Source organism: Python bivittatus, unplaced genomic scaffold (assembly GCF_059951505.1).
Source record: "Python bivittatus isolate LINGU-HERP-01145 unplaced genomic scaffold, Pbiv_v1 ctg000330_np1212, whole genome shotgun sequence".
NCBI lineage: Eukaryota > Metazoa > Chordata > Lepidosauria > Squamata > Pythonidae > Python > Python bivittatus.
The window spans coordinates 42,268,379-42,287,048 of NW_028277058.1; the positions used below are offsets into that span (position 1 = coordinate 42,268,379).

General features: G+C 38.1%; 2 protein-coding genes across 2 annotated transcripts in view; one reads left to right on the forward strand and one right to left on the reverse strand.

Annotated features, from left to right (window-relative positions):
- APPL2 (adaptor protein, phosphotyrosine interacting with PH domain and leucine zipper 2) overlaps positions 1-15,036 on the forward strand; it is a 27,172-nt gene extending 12,136 nt beyond the window's left edge. Inside the window, exons 6-21 of the mRNA XM_007424352.4 lie at positions 1,586-1,627; positions 1,717-1,775; positions 2,102-2,248; positions 3,086-3,168; positions 3,854-4,009; positions 4,768-4,956; positions 6,332-6,374; positions 6,486-6,542; positions 6,665-6,753; positions 7,142-7,300; positions 7,399-7,451; positions 9,218-9,392; positions 9,938-9,974; positions 10,061-10,201; positions 11,244-11,291; positions 12,794-15,036. Of these exons, the coding sequence (XP_007424414.1) occupies positions 1,586-1,627; positions 1,717-1,775; positions 2,102-2,248; positions 3,086-3,168; positions 3,854-4,009; positions 4,768-4,956; positions 6,332-6,374; positions 6,486-6,542; positions 6,665-6,753; positions 7,142-7,300; positions 7,399-7,451; positions 9,218-9,392; positions 9,938-9,974; positions 10,061-10,201; positions 11,244-11,291; positions 12,794-12,922 (1,607 nt within the window). The 3' untranslated portion in view covers positions 12,923-15,036. The remainder of the gene's footprint in view (positions 1-1,585; positions 1,628-1,716; positions 1,776-2,101; positions 2,249-3,085; positions 3,169-3,853; positions 4,010-4,767; positions 4,957-6,331; positions 6,375-6,485; positions 6,543-6,664; positions 6,754-7,141; positions 7,301-7,398; positions 7,452-9,217; positions 9,393-9,937; positions 9,975-10,060; positions 10,202-11,243; positions 11,292-12,793) is intronic.
- WASHC4 (WASH complex subunit 4) overlaps positions 14,970-18,670 on the reverse strand; it is a 41,255-nt gene continuing 37,554 nt past the window's right edge. The window contains exons 32-33 of the mRNA XM_007424351.4: positions 18,318-18,417; positions 14,970-17,508 (exon numbers count right to left, since the gene is read on the reverse strand). Coding sequence (XP_007424413.1) covers positions 17,444-17,508; positions 18,318-18,417 — 165 coding nt within the window. The 3' untranslated portion in view covers positions 14,970-17,443. The remainder of the gene's footprint in view (positions 17,509-18,317; positions 18,418-18,670) is intronic.

Here is an 18,670-nt window from a genome sequence, read left to right on the forward strand (position 1 = left end):
CAATACAATAGTGGCATGCGGTGCAGTGGGCATGGCAGTGGTGGGCAGGGCTGGCAGCCAAAAGAGCAGAGATGGGGGGGAGGAAGGTGTATGGGGAGGATTGAAGTAGAGGCACTCCCTTACCTTTTTTCCAAGAATGGCTTTGGTCCTCGCCTAATGACCATCTGGGATTCACTCAATGACAGCAACTGGGATTACTGGAACTGTGGTTGCTAATGAGAGTAGTAACGTGACATTTCGCTTAACAACCATGTTGCGTAGTGATAGAGTTGCCGGTCCCAATTAGGGTAGCTAAGTGAGGACTACCTGTGTATGATTTCCCAGAGAGAATGTGTGAATAGAAATTAAAGGGAAGAAATAAACATAAACATAAAAAAGTTTAAGCAATCTCAAAAGACATTCACAGGAATAATATATCTAAATTAATAATAATAATACTGAACACAGTCCAACTTACTAATATATTTCTCTGGATATTTACTTGAAAATGTTGGACAATCCTGATGGATGTGATCACAATACAAGAAGGGAAAAAAAAGAATGAAGGGAATGAGATCTTGTCTACAGCCTTCAGGCTTTTGCCCATCCTAGTGGTTTCTAGATATGTTGGCTGTTAGATTTCCCTGCTATACTGGCCTAAGGAATTCTGGAAATTGGACTGAAAATACAAATAGCAATAAAACTAAGATGATACAAGGTTAATCATCTTTCCATTACAAGATGATGGATAAATATATTCATCTACCAAAGACAGAAAGTTCCATGATCACTAATGTACGAATTATGGATTAGTTTTGAAGAATACAGTCTCTTGATTGCAAACTGGCTTAGCTACTGTTGTACAGTAATGCTTATCTCACTGACGTAGAATGAACATTTTGAAGTACAGATCTTAGTTTGGTTATCAAAGTCATCCAAAACGTATGGCCTTTTAGGGTCTGTCACACTAGAGCTTACTTTGTTCCTCTTAATTCCGGACAAGAATGGCCTTGCTCTCCTTCCGGCACACTCATACGCACAGCGTGATATGTTGAAAACTGTCACTTAGGTGAATGCATCCCTTTACACAGTATTAGCCACTTTCAGACATTATATGAGCAGGAATAGTAAAAAATGCTGTGGTTCACATCGTTTAATGGCTCCCAAACATGATGTGCTAATCAAACCTGGGCAGCTTCCATGTGTAGTTTGCTTCTCGTTAAATGTAAACCCTTGTGAGCTTGCACCTGATGTTGCAATGTATGTATGAAAAGGTAAAGCTTGAACATTACATATTTCATCATTTTGGTATCATTGTGGTTAGGAATAGATGTCAATGGATCTGTCTGTTTTTCTACCACCATATTTCTACCACTTTTCTGCTGTATAAACTCAGCCTGAGCCATGGCCTGAGGTAGTTTTCTTGGGCTAATTAATGAAACATATTTGGTGAGAATTGTATAGAAATTCATCTTGTATGTACTAAGAAAAACGGATGGAAATTGAAAGGAAGCGTTCTATGCCTGTCCAGCATTTAATCCACATATCTTTAATTTCTCTGAAAAATTATCTAATGCATGCATTGTTGGTTTGTCTTTTTTACTAGAAGTAAGCACTTTAAAGGATCTCTTCAGTCTTGCAAGCAATGGTATGTCTCACATTTTATCTTTGGTTTAATGGAATTCCATGTGCACACATGCTTCAATTGTGAGGCTCAAAGGGTGCCTTTCCTTTCAGAACATGACATCTCCATGGCCAGGTACAGCAGGCTACCCAAAAAGAGAGAGAACGAAAAGGTATGCATTTCCAAAACCAAATTCTGTACGTGTAGAAAAATGCAAGTGGGCAGAAAGCTGAGTGTGACACGTCTATTGCACATAAATAAAAATGTGATGGAAAAGATTGCTTAGAATTTATGGTGGTGTTTGAATTACTTGAATGTAGCTTCCAAATGATGGGTGCAGTTCTCAGAATGATAGTGCTGAATGTTAAAATATGCAGTGCAGTCCCAGTGCTTTCAGTAGGCTTTGATGTGATTTCATCTGTTGCACATTGCATTCTTCAGCCTCTTTTGAAAAAAAGCTGTCCGCTGATACTTGTCGGTAATAATTTTATTATTCAGCTAAAGGCTGAAGTTGCCAAAGAGGTCGCCAGTGCCCGGCGGAAGCAGCATCTGTCATCGTTACAATATTACTGTGCCTTGAATGCTTTACAGTATCGTAAGAGAATTGCCATGATGGAGCCCATGCTGGGATACACACGTTCACAGGTATGTAGCCCAATGCAGCCCAGTTCTGTAGTTAAGAAAGCAGCTGTGAATTCTCTTACAGTGCAGTGGAACATCTCATTTGTAAGGTGTGCTTCATATGTCTGAACACAACATAGCCCCCTAATATTCCAGGCATTTTATATTCAAAGTATTCCCAAATATTGTAAATCCAAAACCCTGTTCATTCCCATGAGTGAACTATAAAGATGTGTCAATGATAGTCTACTCTTAAACTAAACAGACTTAAGGTTTGTTAAGTCAATTGCGTGCATATAAACCTCCATGGGTTTTAATTGAAGTGAGGAATATTGATGGTACAGAGAGAATACTTAAAATGACTTCATACACAGACCAGTAGAGGAAGAGAGAGAAATTCATGTGCAAGGTCATAGAAACTGAATTTAAGCTGAATTTCAAATGCACATTTTGCCTATAAACTGTGTTTCTCTTGGTGCCCGCCTGGCTCATTCATTTTAATCATTTTAATGATTATTTAAATTTTTCAGAGCTTCTGAGATCATATTTATTTCCAAAAATAGCCTTGAATTCCACATTGCTTCATAGATATTCAAAAGACTAAAAGTAAGCTGGGAGTTAAGAGTGAGTCTCCTGTCAGGGGTGGGGCATCTAGAAATTGTACAGGTGTTTTAGACTGACCACCTATGGTGACAGCTGTTTTGTGAATAGCAAAGCCACGATTTTCTTGAGCATCTGCAAAAAGCTCTTAAAATATGAAGTATGTCCACTGACCCCAAGGCTTGGAGATCCTTGGAGTGAGCCATTTGCTAGTCAAAGTCTTCAGCAGTAGTATTCCAGATTCCTTTTTATATTTTTCAGATTAATTTTTTGAAGAAAGGAGCAGAGATGTTTTCCAAAAAACTGGATGGTTTCTTAACATCAGTTACCAGTGTGGTGCAGAGGTAACAGTATATTCCAGCTTACATTACTGTGCTTGGTTTTTTGGGAGGGAGGGAAGACATTGCTTATATTGCTCTTATCTATGTGAGCAAGAAGAGAGAGGGAGAGAAAGGGAGATAGGATTGTCTGGATGTGAAAATGCCCTCAAAGGAGGCCTGTTCAGCTATGATTTATACTAAAATCCAACTGATAACTGCCCATGCTGGCTTGTGATGATAATACTTCTAGTCCAATGCATCTGGAAGATGCTGGTTTATAGATAGATAATTTATGCTGCCTGATCAGAGATCTTGAAAGCAATTGTGTATTTTTTTTCTCCCACTCTGCATCTCTGGAGAGTTGCAGATGGGGAATGGCACTAAAATAGCTCACCTAGAACTAAACTGCAACATAATGTATTACAAGAATGATTTCTGAAAAGTGTTGCCAGCATTTTACAGGGTACTGATTTAGAGCTATGATCAGCCTAAAAATCTGACCATATAGCGTGTATATGAAACCATGTAGCTATTGTGATTCAAAATTACTTGCAAATGCCCGTTCTTACACTGGTTTGTAGCCTTTAAGTGCCTATGAAAAATATATTTGTAAATCATCTTTAATGCCCAGCAGTATTAATGACATACTTAAACGTTCACAAGAAGTAGCATGACAGTGAAGTGTTCTAACTTCATTTATCTATTGCAGCATCCAGGAAGAATCAGATGCTGAAGCTGAGGCCATGCGGGTATCTCAGCAAGATCTGCTTTCAGTTGGTGAATCAGTATACACACCCGATTATGATGCTTCTCCTCTCATCAACAGAAACCTTATCCAGAAAGCAGGCTACCTTAACCTTAGAAAGTAATGTGGATGCCCACGAACATGTTTTATTTATCTTTGTAGATTGGTCTATCATTTAAACTTTTTTTTTTTTCTGGATTATCAGAACTCCTGCCTCCAGCTGAATTTGGAGGCCTAAAAATAAAATGAAATAACATTTTTGACACTTACTTTGAATCTTCAAGGGTGATGAGATGCTTCTTGTACTGTGGAAAAGCACACTAGTATTTACAGTAAAGTAAGTGTCTAGGATGCAGATGGCTTGGGTTGAATAAAATGTTTATATAAGCACATAGGAGAGGCTTTTTAAAGGTCCATACATAATAGGCTTTAACAGGGAGATCAGAGGAGCTGGGAAAAAATAGCAAGTATTTTTTTTTTCTTCCTGCACAAAAATTTAGCCTCTGCTTATGGAAGCTCATTAGTATTTTGGCATGCTTTAGACATTGAAAACGTCAGTTCCATTTGTGGAATGCATCTAATGGTGGTAAAAGGAACTCACTCCTCTTGACCAGCCATATTTAGTAACTGTAAAGACAGGATGACTGATCTGGACATGTCAGACATTGAACCCTGACCCCCAAATGTACCAGTGTCGTAAAATTCAACACCTGAAAGTAAATAAAAGCAGTAACTAGGATATAGGGGTATAGTGATGACAAAATATAGTCTTAAAAGTCCATGTGCTGAAAGGGGTCAGGTGGACTTCTTGGAATAGGGTTTTGGCAACTGTGTTCCATTATTGTTTTTTTAATCTTGAAATGGTGTATTTTATGCAGCAAAACAGGCCTTGTGACAACCACGTGGGACAGGCTGTATTTCTTCACTCAGGGCGGAAACTTGATGTGTCAGCCCAGGGGTGCGGTAGCTGGTGGATTGATTCAGGATTTGGACAACTGCTCTGTGATGGCAATTGATTGTGAAGACCGACGTTACTGCTTTCAGATCACCACTCCAACAGGAAAACTGTATGTGTATCAAGGTTCCTGCTGGGGATCAAGTCATCTGCTAGAAGGAGAGCTTTGAAATTCTTGGCTTGATTGCATTAATTGAGCTCCTTACTTTAGTTTCCTCCACTTAACTAAATCAAGTTTTTCTGGATTGTATAAGCAGTTACTGCAAAAGCAGTTTTGACATTACATATGGCTTTCCATTTAAACTTATAGCGCATAATCAGTTTAAAATTGCCAAGGGGCTGGGGACTGCAGCAATTTTTTCAGTTGCATCTCCCATATGATAGAACCGCCTCTCGTGAGTTTAGCTAAGAGCCCTCCCTGTTGGATGTAAGCCATCAGGAATTACTTTTGGAGCCCAGCAGTATAGAAATGTAATCAATAAAATTGAAGGTGCTAGTTACTGTTGTCAGCATCTAAGAAAGAACAATACAGGCATTGTGTAATAATTAGAGGTGATATTTTACTATTTCAAGAAATGAGAGCCAGATTGCTGTAGTGGTTAAGGCTCCAGGCTAGAAATCAGGAGACCGTGAATTCTAGGCCCCCCTTAGGCATGACGCTTGCTGTGTGGCCTTGGGCCAGTCACTCTCTCTCAGCCCTAGGAAGTAGGCAGTGACCAACCATTTCCGAAATCTTGCCAAGGAAACTGCAGGAGCTTGTCCAGGCAGTTGCCAGGAGTCAGCACTGACTCAGGCACACAGGCACATTTCAGCAAATGCAAATAGCCTTGTATCTGTACACCAAGCAGCAAGTGCCAAAATGGCCCTTTCTTTGCAATTGTAATAGTTACAAGGCCTCTCCTTTGCATCTCAGCCTCGCTTTGTATCATCTGTGATTGTACAGCATTTTGGAAAGAGCTGTTTATGAGGTCAGAATGCTGTGTGGCTCTGAACAGTTGGATGCTTTAAAGCTTATGGTACAATGTTATATAGAATACTGTATTTTGCATGTTGCTAATGAGACAGTCAGCTGAACATTAGTTAGAATAGTGATACAGATAGAGGAATCCTTCTGCCTTAGATTTTGCTTTGACCTGAAAATCAATAAATGCGGAAGTCCAAGAGAATCATAATCAACTGAATCGGGCCTTTGGTCCAGAAGATTTAACCTAGAAGTTCAGGAACATTTTGATTTCATTTGATTTGATTTATAAGGCTGCCTAACTCAATGTGGCTCAGGGCAGCATATTTTTGCTCCACGTTTAGTCATTTTTTTGCCCACATGTGTGAATACTTTATGCTTGGCTGATTTCACAGCATGAATACCCCCAAAATTCAAACTTTTGATCTCAAATTGTATTATTTTGCATTCATGCAATCTTGAGAATGGATGGTATGTACGTGATATAACCCAGTGAAAATATGAATGGCTGTGTGCTTTTTTTTAGAGGCATAACCCTTCAAGCAGAAAGCAAGAAGGAATATGAGGAGGTAAAACATTTCACTATATACAACTTTTTAATTTGTTGAGTAAAATTCTACCGATTAAGAATTCAGAGAATATCTGGTGCCTTATTTTAAATGTTTGCTTTGCTGTTGCAGTGGATATGTGCAATCAACAACATCTCACGGCAGATCTACCTGACTGACAACCCAGAAGTGAGCATGTTTTGATTTTTTTTTCAAATGTATTGTCTCACAAGATACATTCATTGTGATTCTGTGTTTATGCAGGGACTTTAAACAGTATTACTTAAGGATGCACCTCTGTTTTACTTCAGGCAGTTGCCATTAGGTTAAATCAGACAGCATTGCAAGCTGTGACTCCAATCACAAGCTTTGGGAAGAAGCAAGGTAGCCACTCCTCCAGGTAACTTTGCATGTTTACCTTGGTGTTTGTTTTCCCCCCGCTCCAAAAATAGAACTTTCTTTTCCCTAACATGCAATTTTAGTGTAAGCAGGGAGTTCTGCTCTGGGGGAATGTTTAATCCTGCATTTCCTCCTCTAGTTCTGAAGTGGAGAACTGTTCCACAACACAATAGATGGGTCATGGCCACATGCCAGTGAATGAGCATTTGCTTAACAGGGACTCTCTCTGCTTGTTCAACTTATTCTTTGTCATTAATCATCAGAAACTAGAAAAATCTATGAAAGGTGATATCTTAGTTAATTTTTAATGGGTTTTTCATTCATAATCATCCATCTTGCTTTTTGACTGCGTGTTTCAAATGGCCCCCTTCTCTCCTCTATTGCTTTAGCCAGGATGGGAAGTGCATGGATATTCCGAATGACCAGACAGCCTCTGATGAGTCTGCTGATGCTGTTGTCCCCACCGAGTTAATTGCACCTGGAACTCCTATTCAGTTTGACATTGTGCTTCCTGCAACAGAGTTTCTAGATCAGCACAGGGGTGGAAGGTACAGGCTGCCAACAATCTTTCTTTTGACAAGGAACTCTCTTTTTTTGATGACTTTTTTAAAGATGGTCCTTTAGAAATGATACTGTTCTGTTACAGACGCACCAACCCTTTTGGAGAATCTGAAGATGGCAAGAAAGATGATGAAGCGGGTAAGTGCTCCAAGTGCTGTTCATCACTGTTTGCTAAGGTCCCAAAGTCATCCAGGTTAATGACTTTGGGACCCACTTTCAGAGGCAGAGCTGTTTGGCCTGGGCTGTTCAGACCACCAGATTTATTGTCACACTGTAAGCAAAAAGCTGTTGAACTGTGACTGTGGGATGTGCAGAGTAAAGATCTCCTTTGGTTTAAAAAAAGTATATAAGCAGAAGCCAACAAATGCTTCCCATCTTTGTAGGATGGGGACATGCAGCCTTTTCTAGCCTGATTTTAATTTTTGAAACATGTGCTGTGGCAGGATGAAGAAAAAGTCAAGTATAAGCTGTGCGTGTTAAGTGTACCCATGGTGTACCATTCTCCACACACATTTTTTAAATCAGTTTTTCCCCTTCCATACATCAGTTTCATTTGTAATGACTGATTGAAAGACTGAGGGCACTTTTACACAGTTACCATTCTCATTTCCCAATTTCTCAATCCTTAGAAGAGCTGGTCAGTAGAAGAGTGCAAAAATCAGCCTGTAGCCCATCCCCATCTTTCCTTTCTGTTGCATGTTTTTCTATGTAGCTTGGAAAGGAAAAGTCTAGTTTCTGTGAGGGTAAGCAGTAAAGACTGGCGGAAGGATATTTTGGTGCTACCATGGCTAAGAATCTGGGAGTGGAGATGAGGTGAGATTCCTACCAGTAGGAAATGCCCAAGCTATATAAATAAGAAAGAAAGAAAGAAAGAAAGAAAGAAAGAAAGAAAGAAAGAAAGGGAGGGAGGGAGGGAGGGAGAGAGGGAGAGGGAGAGGGAGAGGGAGAGGGAGAGGGAGAGGGAGGGAGGGAGGGAGGGAGAGAGAAAAAAGAAAGAAAAGAAAGAAAAAGAAAGAAAGAAAGAAAGAAAGAAAGAGAGGGAGGGAGGGAGGGAGAGGGAGAGGGAGAGAGGGAGGGAGGGAGAGAGAAAAAAGAAAGAAAAGAAAGAAAAAGAAAGAAAGAAAGAAAGAAAGAAATAAAGAAAGAAAGTAAAAGAGAAAGAGAAAGAGAAAGAGAAAGAGAAAGAGAAAGAAAGAAAGAAAAGGGAGGGAGGGAGGGAGGGAGGGAGGGAGGAAGACAGACAGACAGACAGACAGACAGACAGACCGACCGACCAACCGACCGACCGACCGACCGACCAGCATTTGTACTGCAAATTGCACTTGCACTGATTCCATATTTACAACAAGATTGCAAGTGGCAAGAGTCGGTTGGGGGTTGCTAATTATTTCATGCTCAGATTTGATTGTTCACAGCTGAATGTGTAAACTGCTCCACTGAAAGAACGTTCATGAACACACACTCTGCGCAGGAAGAGGCAACCTGGAGCTTATATACATATGCAAGCTTTAGCTTAATCTCAAAAGCCCTTTGCCAGTGATCAGACCAGACTTCTGGTCAAAGCAGTCTCTCCCCCACAATGGCTTGCTGGGTGAAGAGGAAGGGGTGAGAAAGGAAATACAGGTAGTATGCAGCACATATTACCCTAAAAGGAAAGCAGCCCTCCATGAGAAAAATGTATGTGGCCTTGGTATTAGAACTTTTTGTGTATTTGTCACCACTTGAGCATCTATATGTGAGCTGAGCATTGAAGTATATTGCAGATGGGAAGGGGAGAATTCTCTTTGAATTAACAATAATCATTTCTGCAGGAATCTATTATAGAAAATTATTCTGTATGTTGAAAGGCAATATAACCTGATTTCCTTCCATCTCTTTCCCCTTCCCTCCCCCACAATCCCTAGATTCACTCTTGCAGCACATGTTTGTAGTTCGGTTTTTAGGATCTATGGCTGTCAGATCTGACCACACAGTGGAGGTGATCTATGAAGCAATGCGGCAGGTGTTGGCAGCTCGGGCTATTCACAACATTTTCCGTACAACTGAATCCCATCTCTTGGTCACCAGTAATGACCTGAAGTAAGCAAAAGTTTGCCTTCTCTGATCTTTTCTCACCTGCCTTTCCCTCTTTTAGCCTTGTGCCCTTTGATTTGTGGTTTTAGGTTATAAAGTGATCCTAGGAATGGAATCACAGTCACAGAAAAAGCATTAGGGAGAGAAGGCAAGTTTTGTTCTCTGAAGCACATCTGCTCCAATGCTGGTTCCTCAAGCCATGTAGGAAGGGCTAAGAACCTAAGAAAAGCTTTGCTAGATCAATCATCTTGATACTCTTCAGTGCTCAACTAAATAGCCAAGGCCTTGTGTATCCCTCCCGAGCTGCTAGTAGTAAGAGAATACTACTGATGATGAAGGCAAAACGTAGCCTTCGTGAGTAGTAGTTATTGATAGACATCCTTCAGGGCCTGGCAGGGAAAGGGAGTTGCCATGCCTCATCCCCTTATTGGCAGGAGCTTCAGCTGCACAAAGATCCTTTTGTTCATAGAAGGGCTTCTCTGGATTCAGTCCATAGTCACCGTTGGGTTTATTGCCTTTTAACCTTGAGCACATTTTTTTTCCATTAACAGATTGATAGATCCCCAAACACAAGTTACAAGATCAAACGTAAGCATGTGATTTCTTTTATCACCACAGAAAAATTGCAGTCACTGAGAATTTAGGTAAATTTATGCTACTCTCGCTTTTTTCAGTTTGAACTAGCCAACGTGACACAGTTTGCTGCTCACAAGGAAAACAAGAGGCTCTTTGGGTTTGTGGTTTGTGTCTCTGAATCGCCAGGTGAAGACGGCATGAGCGCTTATGTGTTTGAGAGTAACACCGAAGGTGAAAAGGTCTGGAAATGGCTTTGTTGCCTAATTAAAATGAATGGATGTAACTGCTTTCTTCAGTGAATTGGAATTTTATGAGCTAATGACCCAATTTGCTTTGTGAAATGTCATCAAGTTAAAAACAGCAGCAGCAGATTCATTTTAAGAATGCAAAATGTGTAACCAGTCAGCACCCCTTTTGCAGCCCCCAGAGTGGGTTGGGCCAAGTGTTTTGAGAGATTTATTTCCAGATTTTTGTTTTTAAAATTTTTTTTTGTGGAGTTTCAGAGCAAACTGGCCTTCTTAAGCCTCCCAATAGCTTGTCACCCTTACCCTCTTAAAAAAAACCTGATTCTTCCTCCCCCACACCCCAAAAAATTGGTCCTGGTCTTGCCCACTTTTAAATTATGGTGCACAAATCTAATGCAGCCTTCAAACCAACATGCCCTCTTAGATGACCTTGATATAATGGGCTTATTTCAGTTCAGGCAAATTCACAACTGAAATGGATTTTTTTTTTTTTTGGTTATGGTATCCATTTAAGATGAAACATTGGTAGAATCTCATTTGTTGTTAGTTCCAACCTATGGCCTGAAAATAGAGCATTGTTACCATAGAAAGGATTATGGTATGTGTTGCCTTGTACAGGTTGTTGGATTACAATTTCTTTCAGCCATAGCTAATTAGATTATGAGCATTACAGTCAATATCTGGATTGTTACAGGGCCAGTGCCAGATAAATAATTGGAAGTAAACATAAGTCATCTGCTCTAAACCTCTGCCAGTGCCAGAGAGCTGTAACTTCAGCAACGGAGACTGGGGCATTTTTCCTTGTCATAAATGCTGGTAGTACAGCATTGTAAAGCTTTCACAGACTATTCAGTGGTCTTAATTTTATTATTTGGAATGTTGCGATATGATTTTCTGATGCTGTAATCCAGATCCAATGGTAGGAGAAATAATTCCGGAATTGCTGAGCTTTATTCAAGTATTTGCAGTTTTAAATAGATAGTACAATTGAGAAAAAATGTAAGTGGTTCTAAGGAAGATTCTCTTTCTTCCGTAGATTTGCTATGCAATAAATCTGGGGAAGGAAATCATTGAGGCTCGAAAGGTAATATTTTTAACTTTATCTTCTGAACTATTAAATGTTGCTTTCAATTCTCTGGTACTTATTGTTATGATTACCAGAATCCAAACAAATCATCTTTACTTTGGAACTAAGAGGATGTGATCTGGGGCTAAATCTATAAATTCCATAAACTAACTCAGCACTAAGAGTTCAGCCAGTAACCAGGCATAGATAACCAGCATCCAGTTTGCTTTCTGAAAAGAGCAGATTCGGTATCTACTTCTGCTGAACTTAAGGGGATTAACTTTTGAATGAATATTAGGCTGAGCCGACAATAAATTAGGGAAAATGGAGTTTGATAATGAAGAATGATGAAAGTCAAGGACAAAGAGGTAAGGTTTGGAAAGTTCTCGGGCTGTCTATTTGCTTCCCTTCAAATATCACCCTCCATTGTCTTCCTATAACACCAGTCTTCAGCATGACTTTTATGACCAAGTGTGCTTTTTGGGAGAGCCAGTTTGATGTAGTGGTTAAGGCACCACACTAGAAACAGGGAGACTGAGAGTTCTAGTCCCCCCTTAGGCACAAAGCCAGCTGGGTGACCTTGGGCCAGTCACTTTCTTGCAGCCCTAGGAAGCAGGCAATGGCAAACTACTTCTGAAATCGTGCCAAGAAAACTGAAGGGACTAGTCCAGGTAGTTGTCAGGAGTCAAAAACTAACTCAAAGGCAAAAAAAAAAAAAAAAAAAAGCTTCTTGGGCCCATGTAGACCCCACAGATACGTTTAGAAATTATACATTAAACATGGCTGGAATCCAGTGGTATGTTTGGAACTTAAGAGTTTTACTCACCCACCCAAGCATAACCTGAGCATTGTAGGGTGCACCCTTCTGGCAAGCAGGTGTTTATGTGTCTAGCTTTAGAAGCCATTTTGTGAGAGTACCCAAAATACTCCCACAAAATTCAAAATTAAAATTCCAAGTGTGGCCACCAGTCTGAAAAATCAGGCCACTCTTGCTTAATTCCCATTTTCATTTTTCTACTCAAGAAAATAAAGTCAAGAAATAAACACAGGAGTTTTTGCACTCATATGAAGTAATGTGCTGGGGAGTTATGAACTCTAGTTTCTCCATCTAATAAGAGTTGTTTAATCATTAAAGCTACAAAAGTAGTCCAATATGATGAAAATGGTTCCAAATATTATTTTAGTTGGAATTAGAAATGTCAGCTGAATAACTGTCTTCACAGGGAAGTAAAATTCTTACAAAGTCAGTTTACAATGTTTGTAAGCTGATTAACAAAGCTTTTTTTAGCCATGTGAATTGTTAAGATATACAGTACATTATGAGAACTTTTGAGAACAGGTCATTGCAGGCATAAATAGCAAGGGCTTTTAGGGGCATGGTTGCTGTGGTTTAGGAACACCACAGAGAGGAAAATGTCCTTGTGGAAAGGTCCTGATTCATAGCCTGCTTTTTGAAAAGCCATTCATGAAATTATATTACATTTTTCTTGAATATTCTTCATTTGTCATTTTAATTACAGGATCCAGAAGCTCTAGCTCAATTAATATCATCCATGCCACTGACCAATGATGGAAAATTCAAGTTACTGAATGATCAAACAGATGAAGACAACATTGTACATGGAGAAGGGCAGGAGTCAGAAGCATAACTTGTAATTTCTCTCAGTGGAGATGATGGTGCCCATAACAGAGTACACTCTGTGCTCTCAGCTATGGTCCAACATGGGTGGGCTAGAGGAAACACCATGAGAACTTGATCTGAATTTTTGGTATAGCAAACTGATATTTTTGAAATTCTCCTGTCAGTACGAAGTCATCTGCTCTAGGCACTGATGAACACCAGCAAAGATTTAATCCCTGATGAACATGTATCACCACTGTCAACTCATGTAGCTTTTCTTAAGGAAACTAGTAAGTTCACATAATTTATAAGTAAATGCACACTTGTCTCACATAATTCTACTAGCTATAGTAGAGAGGAAGAAATTGCACAAGCAGCAAATTTTGTGAAAGTCTTAAGATATGCAGACACTCCACAGAAAAACTAATACTTGGCATCTTAAGCACAAGACGTTGAAATTAGACAGTCTTAGCAAGCAGAATTCTGTGTTCTGTTCCAGGTGCTTGGAATATATCAGCGATAAATTTATTTGCTCCCACCTGAACTTGCATACCTTTTAAAAAGTAATGGGAAAGCTATTTTAAACTAGGCTATTTAGAAAGCTATTCAATACACAGTTTCTACTAATATCTATTTTTATACTTTTATCTGGATCAAGCTTTCAGAATTAATCTAAGTGCCTAATTTGTTGATTGTTTAAAGCAAATAATCCAAGTGAGTAAGGAAACAGGTGGACCACAATGCAAGTTAGAGCTATTATGAATCTCAGTCATTTACCAAGGCTGAAGAACAGTTGAGTGAGTAGTTGTTAGGACTACTATTCAGATAAGCCTGTTGGCTAACATTTTTATTTGCACTGTTCTGTAAAGTGAGGTTACAGCTTTCTTTCTTTCACATGAAAGAAGTTTGATACCAGATGGACTCAGTTCCTCAGACAAAATGATTTCTTCAAACCTAGATATAAGCAGCTTAGCACAAGAAGCACTTTCACACTGCCCTGGGGAAAGCAGTTTCTTCAGAAAGAAGATCAATCTGGGCATAACAGTGCTTATACCATCTTCTTTATTTGACATTCTTCCTCATAGGGCTAGCACACATTTGGATATATCTGCTTTGGGAGTTTTATGTTTACTGCTTTAAATTGTAAACACATTGTAAATAAGTTACAATGGCAGCTGGATCTCATGAAGAATTTTATCTGACTTGTCTGAATGTTTATACGATGTTTTAATGTTAAAACAAGGTCTACATCTTGCACTACAACAGTTTCAGCAATAATGGCTAAAGTCTTATGTTAACTAAATGAAGTTAGTCATCTTAAAAACTGAGTCAGTTTACCTTTTTAAATGTCAGAGATCCACAGCTCTGATTGGATGCTGTTGGCCACAATGTAATCTATAAATAAATGTTAATACAGTAATTGCTAAGTAAGAGCCTGAAAAAATGGGTGAGAAGGGCTCAATTATAAGTCTGTAGCTGATGCAAATTATAGCGTAGGACATATTCATGTTACGATTTAGTAACATCTCTCTTAAGATTTTTAAACCAGAAGACTAGAAAATTGCCAGTAGAGATTCTGAAAGAGTAGTACTGTACAGAAGCTTTCTGTATTAATGATATTCAAATTGTTCTACTTTGTACAATAGACATGAATAAGTAGATAAAACTACTGAAGTACAATAAACTTCTTGACTGCTCTTAATCTGCTTGATGGATTAGTACTACTCTGTATTATAGAGCTCCCACACAGAGGTATCTTAGTGGTGATCATACCATCTGTGAAGCTTTCTGTTCTGTGACAATGATTATATTTAAGCAAAGTATACTTAACTGCTCTTTCAACTGTCATCCATTAGGAAGAATGTGAGGCACATTTTTAAACGAAAATTATTTAGAAACTTACTACAGAGTAAATTATATTTCAGCTAGCTCTATGAAGTTGATTAAATCAATCCTAGTATTCTGTTCTAGCTGTAGATTCAAGTATCTACTTTGGTAAACCTGGTTCTCATTAAAGATACAGCATTCAAAGAAGTCAAAACATCCCAGGCTTGTGACCACTATATACAAATCCATTTTTCCAAAGTTGCATTTATTAACATTATGTACAGAATATCTAACAGAATAAAGATATTGAGGTAACAGGTTTTTGTTTCGTTTTGTTTTTGTAAATGAATTAGAATAAGACATGTTATAATTTAGTCCCTTTCATTCCTGAGAATTTGAACATAGATAGAATAGGTCAGAGTAACTCTGTGACAACAGGACCTCCCTTCTGTAACTTTGGCAGCAGCTCAAACATACAAATGTACAAAATATTCATGGCTTTGCTGAGCCAATCCCTGTCACTCTTGGTAGGCCTTGTGAGTTTATTCTGGAAGACCATGTAATAGCCAAGAGGACCTCACTGGAAGTGGCCTAAAGATTTGTGTTCAATTACATATTTCATAGAAAATAAAGATTCCTTACAAATCAAGAGAGATTAAGAATTTGAAAGAGAAAAATCTCTTTGTGGCATGCTTTTGTAAATAAAACGCATGGAGAAGATGCCATAGCTACTGCCTCCATGTTGGAAGACAGATTATTCAAAGATGAAACAGGAGAAGTACAAACAATAACTCCATGTCTTACTGAACCCATCACTGATCATACACAGCTATGTTAAATAATTTCCCATTCCCCTGTTTAATCTGCCACACATGTAGCAGCTGTGAAAACTTTTATCTGCTGAAAGCCCAAGAAATATAACAACTTCTCTTTTTGTGGCAGAAGGACACAGTACTAGACTCTAAGAACAGAGTTACACTCAAGGCCCAATATATTTTTGTACTACTTGGTTTTACCGTTTCAACATTTTTAAGAATAGCAACTATCACTATATTCACAAAGCTATATGTATACATATTCACAGCAATATTGCATATACATGCTTTTAGAACCTAGAAGAACCTTTTCAGTATCTCACTAATACGTTAATTTAATTAACAATGTACAGTTTAGCCACATGTCTAAAATAGGATTCTCTCAAATTAAATGCAAAAAGGTATGAAAATGAGTATGTTTATTAAAGCACATAGCTGCCTTAAGCTTAATATGCTTATACAGTTTCTGGGACATACATGTTGCCAGTCTAAGTCAGCAGAGTCTTTAAATGGTAAAGTCTATGAATCGGACAGTTTTTTCAAGGGGAATTAGTATATGTACTAGGAAACAAACAGTAACAATGTTAAGGATGCAATTTGATATATTTAGTATGATTGAATCCATTAGGAATGAGAATATTTTAAAATTTTCTAATAACAAATTTGCCCCCTTATCAATCACATCTGAGATCAAAACAGCATACTTGAGCGGAACTACAAATACTGTGCTAAATGAGTATTACTATAAATTATGTTATATTTCACAGCACGTCTGGATCACTATCAGACTGAGGAGGTGGAAGTGCTATGCCAATCTGGTCCCATCTGCTTCAGCAAATCACAGCTGCTCTAGAGTTCTACAGAACATAAAGCAACCTACAAATCAAGCTGTACACTCTGAAAAATGTTCCCCTTTTCAACTCCATCCCTAAATTATCCCTAACCCCAGGAACAGACTTAAGGGATTGAGGGAGAGAAGGAATCAATTCCACTAGTAGACAAACACAACTGAAAAACCTTTTTTAAAGATTAAAACCCTCTATTTTAAAATGTTAATGTGTTAATGGGTTCCTATTATTCATATTTACTTTCTTTGCAAAATCAGATGGTAATCAGAACAGTGATTTTTTTAAAAAAGCATTTTGGGGAAAAAAATCAGTGAAATGGCCCTTTGTATCAGAGCTCTGCACCCTTTGAAAATTATTCAGAAGAAACAATTCAGATCTCACGCAAGGACAGTGCTTCTCAGCTATTCATTAAAGTAGGCTTCCATGTGAAAAGGTGCAGTTTTAAGGAGCTGCCACCAATACATTGCTTAAAGCTGCTATACTTTCCTTTCTTCTGGGAAAACCTGAAAAAAAGTCAGCCTTAAAGAACAGCAAAAGAGGTACTATGCTGGTGAAAAGCCTAAATTGCTTCTTCCAAATCATTTTTCAAAATGTTCACAGCTATCTTCCATGCTATCTCACTAGGATAGTACTATGTGCTTTTTGCAATTTTGCTGGATAAGGAATTCCCCTGAACCAGAACCTGTAAGTAGTCATTAGTTTCCCCCTCACCCCCATTCAAATTCAGTGCAATTATTATTCCCCCTCTATCAACTAAGTAATCAGGAATCATACAGCTGTATCACAGTGCTTAATTTCAATATGACACTGTCATTAAGGATGTATGCAATTTAAACAAATATTTAACATTTCTTTTAGGTTTGCTAGAAATATATGTGAAAGGTGCAGTTAATTTCAGGGTAGGGGTCATCACTTACTCCATCTTTGGGGAGGAACATAAATCAATTACATCTCAGAATGCTGCAAAACTTAAAGTCTACATTAGTATAGCTTCTAAATTGGAAATACCATTAAGAAAAGCCATACAATCACATCTACAAATGAACCATACCAGAGCTCTCATTTTACAAGAGGATCTGCAGAAGTAGAATTTGAGAGGTCATTGCTTGTTTTTGCAGATTCTTCTATAAGACAAAAAGACCCAAATTTCATCAACTTTATACTTTCAGCATTGATTAAAAAACAAAAGATTTTTACACAATTTTTAAAAAATCATGCAATTAGTTCTGAATCAATAACTTCCAATGGACAGTTGTTTGTGAGGGACTCAAAAAGAATTTGTCCCTGAATATTAGAAGTACAAATGAAAGAGTGAAATGCCAGGAAAAAAATGTGGGTACCATTTATTTAAATAGCAACAAATATCCTTCCCAATATGTGTAAGTTACCTCATCAATGCAAAAATATGCCACATTCAAATACTATTCTGTGAATAACCTATCGTCACAATCTGAAATGCCTATATTTCATTTTCTGTTAAGCCCAGAGTTTGTTATTCTACCTTCTAAAAACAGATTATACACTTTCCCAAAGGATAACATTCCATCTATCTGATGAAGTGGACTGTACCCCTTAAGAACTTAGGATATAATGAATGCATCATTTTTAAAGCACTACAGGCCTTTATTGTATTTAGGATTAATAGCCTACTATTTCATTATGTTTTCCAGCATCATTGTTCAATCTGCTCAGTGAAGAGCTGCAACATGAATGTACTATTGCATATTCTGAATCATTCTACTACTCTGAATTTCCTACTTAAGCTCTAAATTGATGATAATAAAATTCAGGCTTATAAAAATGTAATGCTGGTTGTTGTTTTTTTTTACTAGTTACATTCTCCCATGGCTTTGTAGCTTAGAGCATATAAGAACTGAAAATAAATTGCATTCAGTGCCAGACCTCCCCAGAGGGCAGAATATTTTCTACTAACCTTCACTGTCTTTTTTATCTTGGTTTTCCTCTGCTGCAGTTTTATCTGCTCTAAAAAAGATCCTTGCACTGCTTAGTGAGAAATAAAGTAGTTCAAATTCCTATGAAACATGAAAAAAAAATAATAAATTTGCAAGTTTTAACATGCCACACAATCACAGGATCTCCAAGTTGTTTAAGGTGCATTAATATATGAAACTACTATAAATACTGTACATAATTTATACCCAAATTATCAATAGCGTCTTTTATATCTTATCAACCTAATATAGTAAAGAATATCATTCAAAGCAAACAATTCAATGAATTTTTTTCATTTTATAGTTGATGCCCTACTTTATTTCTGGATTACCT